The sequence below is a fragment of the Danio rerio genome, chromosome 2 (assembly GCF_052040795.2).
Source record: "Danio rerio strain M-AB ecotype USA chromosome 2, GRCz13ab, whole genome shotgun sequence".
NCBI classification, from domain to species: Eukaryota; Metazoa; Chordata; class Actinopteri; order Cypriniformes; family Danionidae; genus Danio; species Danio rerio.
The window spans coordinates 39,699,693-39,718,293 of record NC_141022.1 but is presented as its reverse complement, the minus strand read 5'-3'; the positions used below and the strand labels follow the sequence as shown (position 1 = coordinate 39,718,293).

Below are 18,601 nucleotides of genomic sequence, written 5' to 3'. Positions count from 1 at the left end.
CTCATTAAAGTCAGGCTTTTGACTACATTCCCCGATTTCTAAACCATTTTTGTGAAACAGCTCGCTGGTACCAGAGTGTAGTATGTTAATTGGGCTGGGCAATATGACAATACCTTTTAATCTACAAAAATCTATTATTAATATGACAATTATAAACAGCCATCTCATATCCTAATAATGATAGATTAAATGTCAATCATTTTTGTAAATTCATTCAATCATTCATTTTCTTTTCGGCTTAGTCCCTTTATTAATCTGGGGTCACCACTGCAGAATGAACCACCAACTTATCCAGCATATGTTTTACACAGCAGATGCCCTTTCAGCTGCAACCCATCTCTAGGAAATAAATTCAATCAATTAATATTTTTATATTGACCACTATATTGACGATATTGATTTTTTATATTTTAAAGTAAATACTCAAAAAAATCCCTTATTCGAATGTGATCATATTTCTCACTTCTTGGCAAATGTTTCCTTAAAAATGTAGGAATATAAAATAAATATTTATAAAATATAAAACATGATTACAGGTCCAACATGAAAATAAAAATATTGCTACATAAAAAGCAAAAATACTTTCTCCCAATGCTGTTATTCCTGTTTCTCTCTGCATACACATAATATTGTGCTTTCTTATTTCTTAAAAATACTTTACTCACCCAACATTACACCACAAAATAAATGATAGAGCATAATATGAAACGATAGATTTTTCATTTGGTCCATACGATATCGTCATATTGCCCACAACCCTAACAGAATATTTAAAAATGCTTTAATTACAGCATTTGTTCCTATGTTGTGCACATTGTTTACTGCATTTCATCATTCTTCTACTATATGCAAAAAAAAAAAAAAAAAAAAATCTTTGAAATTAAATCTGTATGATCTTATGGTAAAATATTAACGAAAAATGACTGGATCTAAACTATGTATATATGAAAAACACATTTTGCCATCAAGCTGTATAGGAGGCTGAAAGAGGAGGAGTTGAGCTCATGGATCAGAGACTTTCTTGTTACATTTGCTTGAATGTTCAAAGCTCAGTCCTGCTGTAGAAACACACACACACACACTTCAACAATGGTTCTTCATTCACTCATTCTGCTCTCGGTCTTCACATGTAAGTGTGCTTGTGTATGTTTTACGTGCATTTACATTAAAAAGCCCAATTGTACATACAGTATGTGTGGGGATTAATAATTTTCAAATTTTAACAAACCTATTAAATGGAAATGTAAACATTCTTAAATTAAATATTTAGAATATGCAGAAATTGATATAAATAACAACTTCATTGCGTGTGTAAAATTTCAAAATTACAGTAATAAATTAATGTCTTTATTTGAATACTAAAGCTGTCATTGTTTGCCAGGTGTCATTTTTGGAGATGAAATCAGTCCTGACAGCAGTGAAGTGTTTGCTGCAGTGGCTTCAAAAGTAACTTTATCCTGCAGGTATTCCTCAGCATATAATCTTCAATGGTACCGTCACTATCCTGGATCAGCTCCTCAAAATCTTGTGCTCATATCAGAGGGTCTAACAGAGACTAAGATTTCTGAAGTAGATTCCAGGTTTACAACTAAGCTGAGAAAAGAAAATCAAGCTGGAAAAGAAATCAAGCGTGTGGATCTGCTGCTCTCCTCTGCTGCAGTGTCAGACTCTGCTGTGTATTACTGTGCTCTGAGGCCCACAGTCACAGGAAACATAACAACACTGAACAAAAACCTGCTTCATAAATGACATACAGATCACTTCTCTTCTATATCTAGAAGCATCATGCCCATTCAAAGGAAGCACTTGCATTTTTGACCATTTTATTGATAAAATTAATAGTATAAGTATAGAACTATAGCAGAAATCTTTCATTTACAAGTGGAAAAAACATCAAAACAAACAAAGGAAAAAATACCATCATGCTATATTTGTTTTTTCTTGCTTTGATTTTTTTTACATTTCCTTAGACATCAGGTGTTAATCTAAAACATTCAGTTTTTTTTTATAACTAAACTAGTGGCAGTTATTACGTGTAGTGAGGTGAAATGGGTCTAAAACACTTACATACTTTCTACCAATGTGGAGAATTATTCACTGTTTTCAGAATATAAAGTTTAGCCATTTCCAGTTTTCTCCAGCAGGGGTCAGCATTGCTCTCATCATGTATGAGTAGGTCATGTGAATTTAAAGTAGAGCTCAGTGAGAGACACCTTCACAAAGCTTCTGACAGCACAGCCGAGTCCATTTCTGTTCTTTTACCTCAGAAATCAACTATGTGTAGATGGGCTTTCATTTCCCTGTGTTTCATTGCACATTACTATGGTAAGTGCATTTCTGCTTCTGCGCACTTCAACTGGAAATGATTTACATTATGATAACTGAATGATTAAGTTTGCTTTGCTCATAATTTATGCTATTGATCCATTTTTCTATGCATTTCTCCAGTGTGCAGAGGACAGGACAGAGTTGAACAGCCTTTAAGAAGCATAAGTGCAAATGAAAGAGGTCAAGTTATAATAAGCTGTAGTTACAGCACCACTGATATAAATATATACCTCTTCTGGTACAAACAGCTTCCAAACAGATCACCAACATTCATTCTGAATAAACTCACTTATGGTGAAGGAATTACTGCGACTGATTTTAAGGAGAGATTTTCTGCAACACTGAACTCCACTGCAAAATTAGTTCCTCTGATGATCCGGGATCTGCGAGTATCAGACTCTGCTGTGTATTACTGTGCTCTGAGGCCCACAGTGACAGGAAACACAACAACACTGAACAAAAACCTGATTCATTCAGCTCTTGAATGATAATATGTGATTATGCATTTTAGAAATATGAGAAACAATAGCAGTAGTGGGATAATAACCTCTTTATTACTTGTTTTAATTTCATACTACTGACATTACTCAAGTTAAGGATTTTAATTATGGATGTAAAAAATTGATTTAAGAACCATTTTTTTGTCTGATATATAAAATTATAAGGTCAAGTCAAGGCAGCTTTATTGTCATTTCAAACGAAACAATGTTCCTCAAGGACCAAGGTGCTACATTAAACAACATAACTGACCACAAAACAGCGGACTGTGCGCTACTATAAAAACTTAGAGAATGAAATAAGATAAGGTAAACTAAAATAAAATTAAACAAAATAAGAATAAGAGCGCGAATCTGGACCTGTTTTACTGCCAAAATTATTGCATCCATTCATAAATATAGCTGAAATATGCTGAAAATCTGGTTTATGTTAAAAGTATAGGAATACACCAAAATAAAAACTCTGGCCCAAAACAGAAACCGAAACTTATGCATGCACTGAAACCTAAACAACTTTGTAATAACTAGTTCTTATTTTATTCAATAATTTAAGTAATTTTGTAAGACTTTCCAGATTGAACTCAGTAACATAGTTTATAATCATAAAAAAGGTAATAAAATAACGACATTTTATTGAAAGTAAATATTTATTGACAGTAAACGGGTTCAGAAGCCGCTTTTCCACTATCGTGCTGAATCGTTCTTTAAACAGAACTGTTCCATTCCGTGCCAAACCGGGCCAGACAGCACGGATACGGTTTCATTTTCCACTGTCGTACTGCGACAAAGCTCTTTAAAACATTACACAAAACGCATCAGTGGTTGCCTTGGTAACGCAATGTAAACGGCTTTGTTCAATTAAAGTTAAATAAGAGCCGAAACTATTTTTTTTTTTCATAAAAGCAAAAGCAACCATGTGACTAAACACTGTTATTCTAAATGTGCACCCCTATTTATTTATATGTTGCGCAGCTCTGGCTAAATTTTATTTGGAGGGAAAATGACCAAAATGTAACGTGATGATTGAAAATAATTGAAGGGGAAATAAATAATATTTAAAATCTCTGAACATAACAAAAAAATAAACAATGATAAGACAACAATAATAGTGCATTTGCATTATAGTGGCAGAAATATAATTTTGGACAGGCCTTGTCAAAGGTGAGCGGGCACTTTCACAAAAACACAGCACATAAATTATTTCATTTTTAACAATTAATTCAACTACACTGCGTTTTTATATCAAAAGTTGATAATGGTATAAAATATACTACATTTTGATGGTAAAATGAAACCAATTAAGCGCTGGTTGTTATTTGTTTTACTATTCAAACATTAAATAACGAATGCAGCAAGTGAAAAAAAAAAACGAATATGAAACAACACATATATTGCAGGATTTAAAGCATATAAAGCACTATTATATTTAGCAAAATGCTGCTCTATTATCTTTTTATTTTAATCATTTTATTTTTATTATTATAATAATTTTGTGTTCATAATTAACTAACAAGCTGTAGGCGAATTATTGCTAGACGTTTTAGAAAATATTTGCATAGCTATATTAAAGATCACCACAAAAAAACAAAAACACAGAAACATGTTACATGCCTCATAAATGTCATATAACTTATGTAAAACTGAATCATATAATTGCCTATAGCTGAAATGATGAAAATTTTATTTTTATAAAACATTTGTCAAAACGTAGCTATTGATATTTTTTGAGTAAAAGCAATACTGACATTTAAGAATCCATATTTATTTAATTCATTCATTCTTTTGACTTGTTTATTAGTGCATATGCTATAATATAAATCATACAACAGTACCTTGGACAGTTACAGTGCCGCTCCGTAAAGCTTTCAAGCAAAGTCTTTTGGACGGCCGACATTACAACACGAACACGCCGCCCTTCAGGTGGTCTCGCCGGTATTAACAAGCTGTCCTGGCTTTGAATTAAAAAGTGCAATTATTTCCTCGTTGTTAAAAGAGTCTGCAAGTTCGTGTTCCATGGATATTGTGATGTTGTTGTGGAATTTGGACATCGACGATGCAAAGCGTGACTTTATTCGCTTTATTCGCTTTATTCGATGCGCAGCAGGAAAAAAAGTCAGCAGCGCAAGTCGCTGGCATGTCTTTCCTGGATCAGAGCGAGTTTTGTGCTGTGAAATACAGCGCTGCGTGCAATAAACTCACTTTCAGGCAGGCGAAGAAGGGTCTTTATTAAAGTCAATAAAATAATAACTTTAATGAATAAAATATCTTCGTAAAAATGTGATGAGTTATTCACTTCTCTGCCAAAGACTACGCTATGGTTTTAAAACCCTTTTCAAACTGTATCGTTTAGACCTGGATCATTATTTTATATTAAATGTACTGTAGTTTATTGAGGATGTCTGATGACTAGCGCGCTTCTGCTGAGCCAGCTGTGGTAGCTTAGCAACCGAGTCGCGACGTCAACACACAGAATCTGTCAGCACAGTTCAGCACGGTTGTCTAACCGTGCCGAGAATTCCGGGCCGAGAACGGTTTGTAATCGTGCCGCGCCGTTCCAGGCTCAGTGGAGAAACAACCGTAACCGTACCGAAGTGTTTTTAGAACGGTTTGGCACGATAGTGGAAAAGCAGCTAAAGATTTTACCAGCATTGCAATGACAGCACAGTAGCACTATTGCAAGCAGCAGGAACAAATATGCTAAATAGAAATATCATGCTGTCTGCATACTTTGCTTATTCAGTGACGTTCCTGCATAAAAACTCATATGTATAATTAGGCTTGTCACGATATCTTTTTTTTTTTGTTGTACTATATATTGCACCAAAATACATATTTTTGTTAAAGACTATTTTATGCCACTCATTATATAATGCCAGAATGACAATATGATGTCATCACAATGCAAATACACTCTTCAATAGAACACATATTCTCTTATTCTTAAGAATATCCCATTTAGTTATAGTCATATTAACAATTTAATGATTAGGCATTGGAATCAGACTGTGAAAATGAAAATCCTAAATAAACAATATTACATGTTAAGAAAAAGGTGCAAGGTAAAAAAAAAACATATTTGCTACCAGATCTATTTTCAGTTGTCAGACACACATGAAAATATACTATAGTAATTTATATTAAAAACTACAGTGCATGCCCCATATAGACTTTACTTGGGTGTGCTGCATAGATATATTAACGGCCGCGCAAGTACATTTAGTGGCACTTTTTTTTTATTTTTTTTTTATTATTAACATCCTTACATTTTTTTGTATCCGCTCAATAACAAAAACATATGCTATCAATTAAGTAGTAGAAAGTCTTCTCTCCTTTACCCGTTTCGTTCTATTTGCACAAGACCTGACGACACTCCCATAGACAGCCTCACATGCTCTGCAGACCCTGTGCCTTTTTAGGACTCAAAAATTTGTCCGTCCCAGGTTCTAAGTCTCGCGAATTGTCCGGGATCAACTTTTCTTAAGCCTACTTTCGCTTGGCTTCGCAGCTGACTGCGCGCACACAGTCACGATTGTGAGAGCAACATTTAAGAATTCACTTTTTTAATCTAAACCACTCAGGAAAAACTTTATAATTTACTCGAAGAGGACAAAAAGAGAGGTCTTAACTGCCGGCAAAATATATATACACCATTAGTAATGGTTGATCAATCTTGATTGAGGGCTGTGGGCCGAAGGTAAATATATCAATCTGTATAACAAACGTTCAATAAATATTTTTTTTCTTTTTCGTTTATTTAAAAATACATTGAAAACATTACTTTATGTATATTAACTAATCTATTATATATTTTATTTACATTTTATAATGAACCTAATATAATGAAAACATAAGAATTCCATTTATAACAATATGGAGTTCATTGCCATATGCACTAGTTAAGCGGCACTTGTCTTTGCCTTGATTTGGTCACTTAGGACTTCAGAACGGACCCCTCGCTAAGCCCCGTCCTTCTTGGTTATACTGTTGCTAATCCTGTCAAGCTTTCGTGCCTGGCACGTCTATTACAGTGTGTATGACCGGTGTCAGACATTGCCAGGGATATAATTAGTCATTTTTGGCAAACAGGTGAGATATCCGAGAAAGCCAGACAAAAAAGGCTTGTAGTATGCTTTACAGGGGTATATTCACCACATAATAAGCAACAAATTAGAAAATAATTCATTCAAAATTGAAGCTTGAAGCTTAGCCTTTCCACCTCATACACTAACCATTCAACAGCTCAGTTCATGCACAGGAGAGGTGACATTTACAAATAATCTAATAATAACTAATTAAGCCGTGATTTCACTTTTTTTAGCCAAAAAGCCTCATAGACTAATTGTTATGCAATGAAATACAGCGTTACTAACCGATGAGGAAACACGCATGGACAGTGCTTTTACATAATTCATTCATAAAAAGAACAGCCAGAAAGGGAAAATTGATGGATTTGTGCTGAATATTAGCATCATTGACCCATAACAATGTACAGTACCTATTACTGTCAGTATGTTTGTGTGCTCTTTATCCTGTTTCTAAGAAACAAATAAATTGAAATGCAAATCAAAGCATAAATAGCAGAAGTGAACAATTAGATTTTCCCTACCAGCAAATATTAATCCAAACGACACCACATATAAAAGCAGACACTAATCCGCTATAACATCATCACCAATAACTAAATCTTCAAAAGACAGATGAAAGCATTGGTGAATTGTAGCTCTGAAATGAACTGACATGAGGTATATAAATGACTGAAAAAAAGCTGCTGATGAAGTATATTGAACGCAAGCGCTCAGTTTGTGATCACATTTCAGTTTTGTTCTGTTGATATGCAATTTAAAATATTCGTAGCTTGAAACAGATGGAAATATGAAGTTCAGTGAAGTTAGCAACAGATTCATATATTTTTTTGACCTATTCAAATATTCCACCACTCTGTCCAAACTTTTAAGGTACTGGGTGTCAGATTTGCACAATCCATATGCACCGCGCTTTGGCCTGTTTCCCTCGCTCAAAAGCTTGACATAACTCCTGCGCATAGCTACGGTTGCTATGCCATATTTGGTGGGTGGCGGCTTTTGGGTGTGGCTTAGCGAAGAGACAATTGTGCTTTTTCCATTGAGCAACAGTGTGTTTAATTTTAAAAAATCTGATTCAATTACAAGATTTAATTAAAACATTTAATTCAAGTTATTTTTGTAGCTTAAAAATAAAACTAACAAATGAAAGCTTACGTTAAATTAGAAATGACCAACATTTCCCCCCAGATGGGATGGTGGGCTAAATCAAATGTTACAATGGGCCAACTATGGCCTGCAGGTACTATTGGGCATCTCTGCTCTAAAGGATTCATACCAAAAAAAGAGAATCAGTAATCAACCACAAGAGGGTGCTATGAATGACAATACAGAACATGAACCAGATCTGATCTGCCAAAGAACACTATGAAAGAGGGAGGGTTTAAAGCACTGACATCTGATGTGATCTTGTTCAACTTCAAGTTTGCTTGACAGCAGAAGAAGCACACAATGATTCTCCTTTCTGGCATTCTGCTTTCTGCCTTTGCATGTAAGTATTGACGTGTTTTGTGATTTGGGTTTAAGCCTGAGCAACCAGAATATTATAAAGAGTATTTTTAATGCTGTACACACTATGTTGAAATTGTACAGAAATGTTTCAATTTCAATGTATTCACCAGTTCATAAAAGATTTGTTCTACTTTTGCAGATGCAACATATGGAGATGAAATTAAACCAGTAAAAACAGAGGAGTTTGCTGACAAGGGTTCAAGCGTTAAATTATCCTGCACTTATTCATCTGCAAATACTCTTTTCTGGTACCGTCAGTATCCCGGATCAGCTCCTCAATATCTTGTGCTCATTCCAGAAGGTACTAAAGATGATTGGAAGTCAGATGTTGATAAAAGATTTACAGCCAGAATTACTAAAGACAAAGAGAAGCATGTGGATCTGCTGCTCTCCTCTGCTGCTGTATCAGACTCTGCTGTGTATTACTGTGCTCTGAGGCCCACAGTGACAGGAAACACAACAGCTCTATACAAAAACCTGACACATGTAAAAAAAAAAAAATAAAAAATAAAAATTTTTAAATAAAAAATACTTCCTACAAATCACATAATCAACAGAATCAGATTCCCAAATTGCCCTGTCAGATGTATTCAATCAGACATTTGTTCTTAATTGTTTTTAAAATTAGCTGTTTATTTATTGGGGTGACATGGTGGCTCAGTGGTTAACACTGTCGCCTCACAGCAAGAAGGTCGCTGGGTCGAGTTCCGGCTGGGTCAGTTGACATTCCTGTGTGGAGTATGCATGTTCTCCGTGTTTGCGTGGGTTTCCTCCGGGTGCTTTGGTTTCACCCACAATCTCAAATATATGCGCTATAGGTGAATTGGCTAAATTTTGGCCATAGTGTATGTGTGTAGATGTAAGAGTGTATGTGTGTTTCCCTATACTGGGTTGCAGCTGGAAGGGCATCTTCTGTTTAAAAATATGGTGGATAAGTTGGGGGTTCATTCCGCTGTGGTGACCCCTGAATGAATGAACAAAAGAATGAATATTTATACTGCATGTAATAGTTTCACAAATGACTGAAGAAGGTTGTGTGATTGAAACATAACTGAATAAAATGTTTCTGTATGGACTAAAGATGTAACTGGGTATGGAATTTCTCCTTACTGTTGAAGATTGGGCTTTTTATTTTTATTGTTCTATGTAAAGCAATTTTTAAAACTTTAGTTGTATGAGGTAAACTAGTCTTTGAAATCAAGTCATTTATATTGTCTGACATTAATCTGTAGATCACCAACATTATTTCCCAAATTGGCATGCATGAATGCTATGTTTACTCCCCGTTTATTGTGTAGTATGAAAAGTCTTGAATTATAGATGGTATTATGCGGGGTCATTGGTATAATGGTATAAATGGGATCATTTTAGGTCACTGAGAGAAATCTGAAAATGTGTCCACAAGGTGGCAGGGTCTCAAATTTATATTAAAGGCTGCAAATGAAAAATGCTTTTCTGAAATACAAAGAGGAATTCCTGCATAGAGGAATGCTGGAATTCATTCATTCATTTTCTTGTCGGCTTAGTCCCTTTATTAATCCGGGGTGGCCACAGCGGAATGAACCGCCAACTTATTCAGCACATTTTTACGCAGCGGATGCCCTTCCAGCCGCAACCCATGTCTGGGAATTTGTGGAAAACATCCACACACACACACATACACACTACGGACAATTTAGCCTACCCAATTCACCTGTACCGCATGTCTTTGGACTGTGGAGGAAACCGGAGCACCCGGAGGAAACCCACGCGAACACAGGTAGAACATGCAAACTCCACACAGAAACGCCAACTGAGCCGAGGTCCAAACCAGCGACATTCTTGCTGTGAGGCGACAGCACTACCTAGTGCGTCACTGCTTCGCCCATGCTGGAAGTCTTTAGTGTTAAAAAATCTTTGTAATGTTTTATAAAACAAAGATTTTGGGAGGAGCATGTGCAGCTGTTTTGACATTTATAATTCATCATTGATAATCATTCTATTATCCAATCAGCATAAGACCAAACCCCCATAAATATCAAGCTCGTCCAACCTCCTTTATCCTTTGACTTCAGGATCCCTCCCCAGCATTAGGCCTGTCACAATAATCAATATATCAACTTGTCGCACAACACATGGCGATGACCTCAATCATTTTTGATGATGCAATAACTATCGCTTATACATAAAAAACAATTCTAGCAACATTTTAGCTGATTGTGCAACATCTCTTTCTCTATTGGAGGTGTCAGTATGATTTAAAAAACACTAGTTTTTTTTTTTACTTTAAATTACTTGTATATGTATATTATGTGTGTGCCTAAAAAGTGAAAATAGAGGTTACTTTTTTCTAATTCTTTATACCTAGCACTTATTTGGTAAATATTATTTATTATTATTTATTTGCTTAGAATATATTCTGATTTCAATGCCTAATTATTAAATTGTTAAAATGACTATAATTCAATGAAATATTCTTAAGAGTAAAACATTGTGTTCTTTGAAAGTGTACGTGCATCTAGTATTGTGTGAGTGGCATAAAATGGTCTTGTAAAAAAAAATGAATACAATTATTATAATATTATTAATTGCAATATATCATACAACAAAAAATAGATATCGTGACAGGCGATACCTCTTCTTTAAAACCAATCTTTAGTTAAACCAGGGGAAACGTTCAGAGGCTAGGCTAAACACTGCACACGAACCCCAATCTTTGAGTTACTAATTAATGTATAAAAAAAAAAAAATAAATGTTTGCAAGTGTGCTGGAAAAAGATGATCAGTCAGGAGAAATGAAACTGAACAATCTTTCTACAATGTTTCAGGTTTCTCCAAAGTGCCATTATTCATGTTTCCAGTTTCCATGTTTGAAATTGGATGTGTATGGTAAAACTTATAATAGTTCTGTTTTTAACTGCAACTTTAAATAAATTCACTATATTTCCATACCTGATAGCATGACACCTCTGAAAATATATACATCTCAATTTTCAAACAATTACACTGACTCTTTTCGTGGTCTAGAGTCACAAATGTGTCTTTGTTTATGCTCAAAAATGTAAACACAATGTTAGTGTGAGAAATACATGAATTAAGCACTAGGGGGCAGCCTTCTTCAAAAGTGCCATCATCAGTGTGGCATTACAAGATTCAGATGCAGAAGACTTCAGCATCAAGAAAAAGGCAGCAGAGAGTAAACGAAGAGCTATACAGAAACACATTCATTTGAAAAGACAAAAATATAAATGATGGAAAAACTGCTCATCGTTGCACTTTTCATCACAGCACAGGAATTTGGTAGGAAAGATGATCATTTACTTTTTAATAAATGTTTAAAATATGATTTGTTTGTAAATGGATGTATTTTCTAGTGTGCAGGGGACAGAACAGAGTTGAACAACCTTCAAGAGAAATGACGGCAGATAAAGGAGATACAGTTACTCTGTCGTGCAACTATTCTGTCACGACTACAAATGCTTATCTCTTCTGGTACAAACAACTTCCAAACAGATCGCCAACATTCATGCTAAGTGCATTTACAGTTGGCAAAGGAACTACTGAGGATGAGTTTAAAGAGAGATTTAACGCACCACTGGATAAAACATTAAGAACGGTTCCTCTGCTGATCCAGGATCTGCAAGTGTCAGACTCTGCTGTGTATTACTGTGCTTTGCAGCCCACAGTGACTCAAACAGGCTCAACACTCACACAAAAACAGGGCACAAGAGTTTCAAAACTCCCTCTGTAGTCTGTTAGTGGTATAATCCCAGACTTATACAACATCTTAAAACAAATGTTCTACACTCTTTGCTGTTCCTGGAATAAACAACTTTAATTAGTCACAAGATAATTAATTATATTAAATATTAAGAACACATTTCAGGTCACAACTCAGTTTTCTTACACTGGAGCTAACTATTTAATGTGCCCAATAATGAAAAACTGTATATACCATAGCAAAGTAGAATAATAAAAGATTGGTATATGAAAATGGGCATAATGTGAGCCTCATACACCACTGTTTCCTCATTCTCATGTAAAACCCTGGTGGACAACGGGGCAATCAGAAGAAAAAACAAACTGTGATGAGACTTACAGGCCATGTCCTCCTCATTTGCATGTACGCATAATTTAGGTGATTCATCCAGACCTGAGGAGCAGCTGACGTCACCAAAAGAATTCTGTTTCTAGGAGTAGTAAATAAGCTTATTAAACAGTTTCTGGAGATTTTTTTAACTGACCGAAGCAATAAACCTACTATGTAGATATCAGAGAACAATTTAACATATTAAAAACCAATGCAGCATATGGCACCTTGAAATTAAACCTCAGCCTAATACATCTGTTCAGTCAAGAGGCCAACTATTTCAGGGTTTCTGCGATTTTCAAATTTAAGACTTTAAGACAGTTATGAATTCATCAGACTTAGGCTGCACATACACTGCATGGTTCAAATGACTCAATTCAGATTTTTTTCTCCCATGTGGCACAGATCGGATTTGACCCATGCAAATGTAAGCTGGAAAAAAATAAATAAATCATTTACTATTTACTCAAATCAGATTCAGGTCTTGTTCACATGTGGAAATTTACCAGATACCTATCAGATCTGTGCCCTCGTGTCTGCAGTGTAAGCACTTAGACCGGAATTTCACCTGTCAAAACGAGTTGCACGTCATTTAAAACCATAGAGAATGACGTCAAGTCGGACACTTTCATTTCAGAACAGTCGCAAACTTTAAATCCCATACATGAGGACTAAAAAAGCTTTTATATTGTCATGTAGCACAAAAATTTAAGCATGTTAATGAGAGCGAGAGAGCGCAATATCTGGCATGTAACCAATATAAACGAATATAAAACTATTGCATACATAACATACATAAATCATGCCATGGACATTACATGAAAATGCCTACTGGTTTAAAAAGGCATAGATTAAAAGAAGATGGCCAAATGAGAACGTTTCTATCATAAACTATAGTAAAACAACTTGTCAAAAAGAAATTTAAAAAATGAAACCCTGCGAACAGATTAAATACAGGAATGGAGAAAAGTAATTGTCAGTCAGCACCCCCTCTATTTTCCTGGTCATTGCCGTGTGCTGTGTAAATGCAGACAATTGAATATGAGTCACTTTTAAATGATGTAAGCTGGTCAACAACAACAAAAAAATTGGATACAGTCACAAATTGAATTGGCCATCAAGATCTGCAGTGTAAAGGCAGCCTTATACAGGGTGAAGTGCTGAGATTTTCTTTCTAATGGCCAGTGGAAAAGATTTTTACCCGCCCCATTCAAATTTACATTTAGTTATGTTTAATTTCTTAGCCATATGCTTTAAATAATGTGTCGAAACAAGCTAAGGTTTACTTTTTCCAAGCATAACCTTTCTTTAAAAAATACTTTTATTACACATTTTAAAGCTCTGCATGGACAAAGAAAAATTAACATTTTATTTTTTTTAAATATAAGATATTTTAAGACCTTTAAGACCCTGCAGACACCCTGTACTTTGATCATGTAAAAAATGGTATCAGCACAGCAAACGTCATTAGTTTATTTATCATTCACATTTGTATTCTATCTTGTAGTTGCAAAGGCTTAGAGTTTTTAATTGATGACGGAGCAGAAATGAGGATTGTTGATAGTTTCATCACACAGAAAGCAGGAAGTTCAGAGTGTGTTTGTGTGTATGTGAAGCTGCAGAGACTCACAGTTACACAGATCTACAACTGAGAGAACATCTATACACACACCTGATCTTACTTGTAGACATGGAGAAACAACTGATGCTCATTTTAATTCTGACTCCAGGTACAATAGCACTCTTGATTCATCACAGTGGGGTTAATGAGATATGGTGAGGTCATTTTGTTTAAAGTAACAGCAAATAATACTTTTTTGTTTCAGGTGTGATGACTGCAGACCAGATTAGGCCAAATAAAGAAGCTTTTACTGTAAAGGAAGAGGAGACTGTGACCTTCAGCTGCTCATATGAAACAAGCAGCAGTTATGTTTGGCTTTACTGGTACAGACAGCATCTTAACGGAGAACCTCAGTATTTAATCTTTAAACCTGCAAAATCAGCTTCTGTAAGTGGAGATCCAGTTGATCGTAGGTTTCAGTCGAGCACATCAGACTCATCCACTGAACTCACTATTAGCGGTGCAACTCTGTCAGATTCAGCTCTCTATTATTGTGCTCTTAGAGTTGGAGCCCAGTGATACAAAGTATACGAGAAGCCGAACAAAAACTCTAATAAATGTTTCACTTTGATGACAAACCACATCACAACCACAATCTATAATTCACAAAATATAATTTCACTTGTGGAAACACCTGGATGTGGTTACCGAAAGAGTAATGAAAAGGAAATAAAAAACAGAAGAATACTTCTGTTATGTATTTGTGTTTTTTGTGCTCTGTTTTCTCTCTCTCTCTCTCTCTCTCTCTCTCTCTCTCTCTCTCTCGCTCTGTTCTCCCGTATCTGCTCTCATGTATTTTCAGGTTCCGTTCATTGGTCCATTCAGCTGTCAGTCATTCCTCTCCGGTTACGTCACTCTTACGTCACATCCAATAAGAAAAGACCATCCGTGTTAAAAGCGCACGCGAGACCACTCGCTCTTTCTTGCTTGCATTTTTCTCTTTCGCTGTTTTGTCGCTTGTTTGTATTTACCACGTGCGTTTAGTAGTGGTGGGCAAAGCGAGGCTTCGTGAAACACTGAAACTATCGAAGCAAATGTGTCGAAGCTTCGAAACGTTTCGAAACACCACTCTACGGCTACACCTAGTGGTCATTTTAATTGTATTTCACTGAAGCAGCTTCAGCAAAGAACAGTTGAGCAAATTAGGGTATGAAACCCCACTTTGTAGCCCTAAATCTGCAAGTGGTGTAGACAAGCGGTTAGAGTCCGTAACCACCATGCGGGAATAATGGGTTCGAATTCATACTGTAGCAATTATTTTGAAATGCTTTGATAGCAGTTGGTAATGCTTTGTTGTTGTATCGTTTTGTTTCAACATTGCTCTGACATACGAATAAACACCTTGTAAATAAATTTGTATTGTTTTGTTCATAAAACAGGGTTGTTGCTAGATCAGATACAGTTGTGGCCAGAAGTTAACAATAATTATTTATATTATTAATTAAATTTCCCATTGTATTTTATTAACGTCTATCCAAAACCTAAACCCATCACAGTACTGTAAAAATATTAATTATTGTTTTACAGTGTTACAAAAATGATGCTAAATTGATGGCATATCCGTAGCTGTATCCTATCTAGACTACACCATAAAACAGTAACATGATTAAAATATATAAAATCATGATTTTGTAGTATTTGGACTAGTCGGGATTCGAACCCAAAACAAATTTGTAACACAGATCTGTTGTGCACACGCACAGTCCACTAAGCCATACAAGACACAGTTACGTCCTTGATCATGCCAGTCAGATGGAGATTCTCCGGGTCTTGAAACGCCTCTGAAATGATCAATGCTTTGAATCGCTTTAGCCACGTGACCAAGTGTTTCGAAACACTTTAGTCACGTGACCTGGGTGTTTCGGATCATGCTTCGGTGCAGTGTTTCGAAACATTTGCGCTTCGGGATCTCGACACTGTGTCGAAACGTCAGTTTCACGTCAGCCATCCTTAGCGTTTAGAAATTACCCTGTCTAACTGTGTTTTGTGGTTGCTTGTTTCTGTGTGCACGTTATCCGTCCGTTATTCGTACATTGTTCTTAGTTTATCGTTGTTTACGAGGCTTGGACGAAGCGGACAGGTAAGAAGGTCACGTGACATACATTTCGCAACACATAGGACTACTCTGCTGTCTACACTAGGTTAGGGGCGAGCGCCACTCCTTGTACTTTTTGAATAGATAGAGTAGATAGTTAGGACTCGGAAGATCTTCGTGTGTTAATTATACTGTTTTTCACATAGTTAGTTAGCTAGATGCTTCTGGGAAGTTTAGTTTGGGTTTTGTTCTTTTCATTTCTTTAGCGCCGCCCGCGTCCCTTCTGCCAGCTCTCTTGTTTTTCCCGTCTTTATTTGTTTCATTGTTGTACATATTGTAAATACTATATTTTTGCTTTACTTACTTTTTCTTTATTTTTGATTAATTCGTTGTTGTTGTTCACTTTGGGATTGTAAATAAAAGCACACATTTTTTGGCATTACTTTGGTTGTCTTTCCACTCATTCACTGTTTTTATAAATATATTTTAATTAAATAAATGTCAAACCCCACACCCTAGACTAACATCAGGGGTTTGTAACAACTTACTACACTACATCACAACCAACTAGATTTTACTAAACCTAACTATTTGATATCTCCTCTTCAATTAATGTCTCGAAGTCTGCCTGAGACTTTTTAAACTTTTAAAGTCAAAGTCTTTCAATAAATGTGATTTTACTTGCTAATCAGTAGGGCCGGACAGAATCTGCAGACATTTTTTTCTATTTCTTTGTAAAATTTTGTAAAAAAAAAAAAAAAAAAAAAATCTTTGAATTTATGCTGAATGATTTTGGGAGTATCATTACTAAAAACCTAAATAAATGAAATCATTCCTTTTTTAAAAATAATACCCTTTTAACTTTTAATGTTTACAATGCAAATCCAATTAGATTTACATATTTGGTAAACAAAATAAGTCTTATATAATATATCTACTTTACAAACTGTACTGTAAATAAATCATATGAACATTTTCATATTAGTCAATAATATTACTGAAATTATTTAAAAAACTGACTAAATATAAATTAACACACATTTAAACAAGTAAATAAATAAACTCAATGATGTGCTAAAAATTCAAAATCAGTTACACTGTTTGCGAATGACGACTTGTTGTGATTTTGCGATCCTGAATTACCTTCTATGTTGATTCTAAAACATCATCCCTGTGCAAAAATGTAATCCATACCTAATCCTTACCCCTAAACCTAACTTTAAATTATTCTCAAAATTTAAAAAATTACATTTTCTAGTCATCTTAACTTAACAGTATATCAATCAAACTGACTAAAATATAAATAAATTAAACTTTGTATAACTTATTTTTTTAATTAAATTGAATATTAAAATAAGTTAAAGCAACATAAAAAAAATGGTTGTCTTTGTCATCAATTATTTTACTGCGTAATTGTAAATCGAAACTGTAACATAAACTCTAAGCATATCCCTAAAAATCTGATTGGCTTACTGGAATGTTGTTCCAGGATCAACATACAGTAGATCTTAGTCAAGAAACATTAATTTCACATTGTGAATAGAGTGAACTGAATTTAAATAGCAAAGAAAATTTTATTTAAATAGTTCAGCTCAGCAAAATCTGTTCAAACTCACCACAAGGAGGCAGCATTTCACAAAATCTTCACAAGGCGGGACTTTAAGAAGAATCTGAACTACAAAGCCAAACTGAGACTATACAGTCAGAAGAAAACACTGCTGTTAAAATATTCCTCATTTTTATGTTGACATGACAATGCAGAAATTGGTCAAACTTGTTTTTTTCTTCACAGTTCATGTATTGGGTATGTAAATCATTTTTTGCACTTTATTCTTCATTTGAGATACTATAATAATGAGTAAATGTTTTTCTCCAGTGTGCCGGGGATCATCAGACAATGTTGAACAACCGTCAGGACAAATTACAGCAAATGAAGCAGATTCAGTTCATCTACAGTGCAGTTACTCTACAACTTTCACAAACGCTTATCTCTTCTGGTACAAACAACTGCCAAACAGATCACCGACTTTCATCCTGAGTGAATTTACCATTGGTGAAGGAACTACTGAGGATGAATTTAAAGGCAGATTTTCAGCAACACTGAATTCAACATTAAAATCTGTTCCTCTGCTGATCCAGGATCTGCGAGTGTCAGACTCTGCTGTGTATTACTGTGCTCTGAGGCCCACAGTGATGACAAAACACTTCACTCTCATACAAAAACACTGAGATCTACTAAAAACCATTCCTGTTATCATACTTCACAAACACCAAAAAAAAAACAGAGAACATTTTTATCACAATGTGAACAAAATTAGACAATCCTCTTTTCTTAAACATTGTCTTGTTTATGCAAAAATGAAAACAATACTGTGATTTACTCACACTCCAGTTGTTCTCAATCTTTATTTCTTCAATAAAATCCGTTTGATTGCAGTTGTGTAGATGCAGATAAATCAT

The 18,601-nt window shown here is 35.0% G+C and overlaps 1 long non-coding RNA gene and 1 gene segment (V, D, J or C); both read left to right on the top strand.

Moving 5' to 3' along the window:
* The window catches only part of LOC147837162 (uncharacterized), a 92,109-nt gene extending 84,468 nt beyond the window's left edge, over window positions 1-7,641 (top strand). The window contains exon 4 of the long non-coding RNA XR_015478722.1: window positions 7,366-7,641. This is a non-coding gene — a long non-coding RNA (uncharacterized LOC147837162). The remainder of the gene's footprint in view (window positions 1-7,365) is intronic.
* Window positions 1,760-6,275, top strand: LOC147837163 (T cell receptor alpha variable 38-1-like). The segment is given in 3 exon segments: window positions 1,760-2,325; window positions 2,449-3,489; window positions 5,456-6,275. Coding segments are annotated over 2 exon segments (525 nt in total).
* Window positions 7,642-18,601: the final 10,960 nt, after the last annotated feature.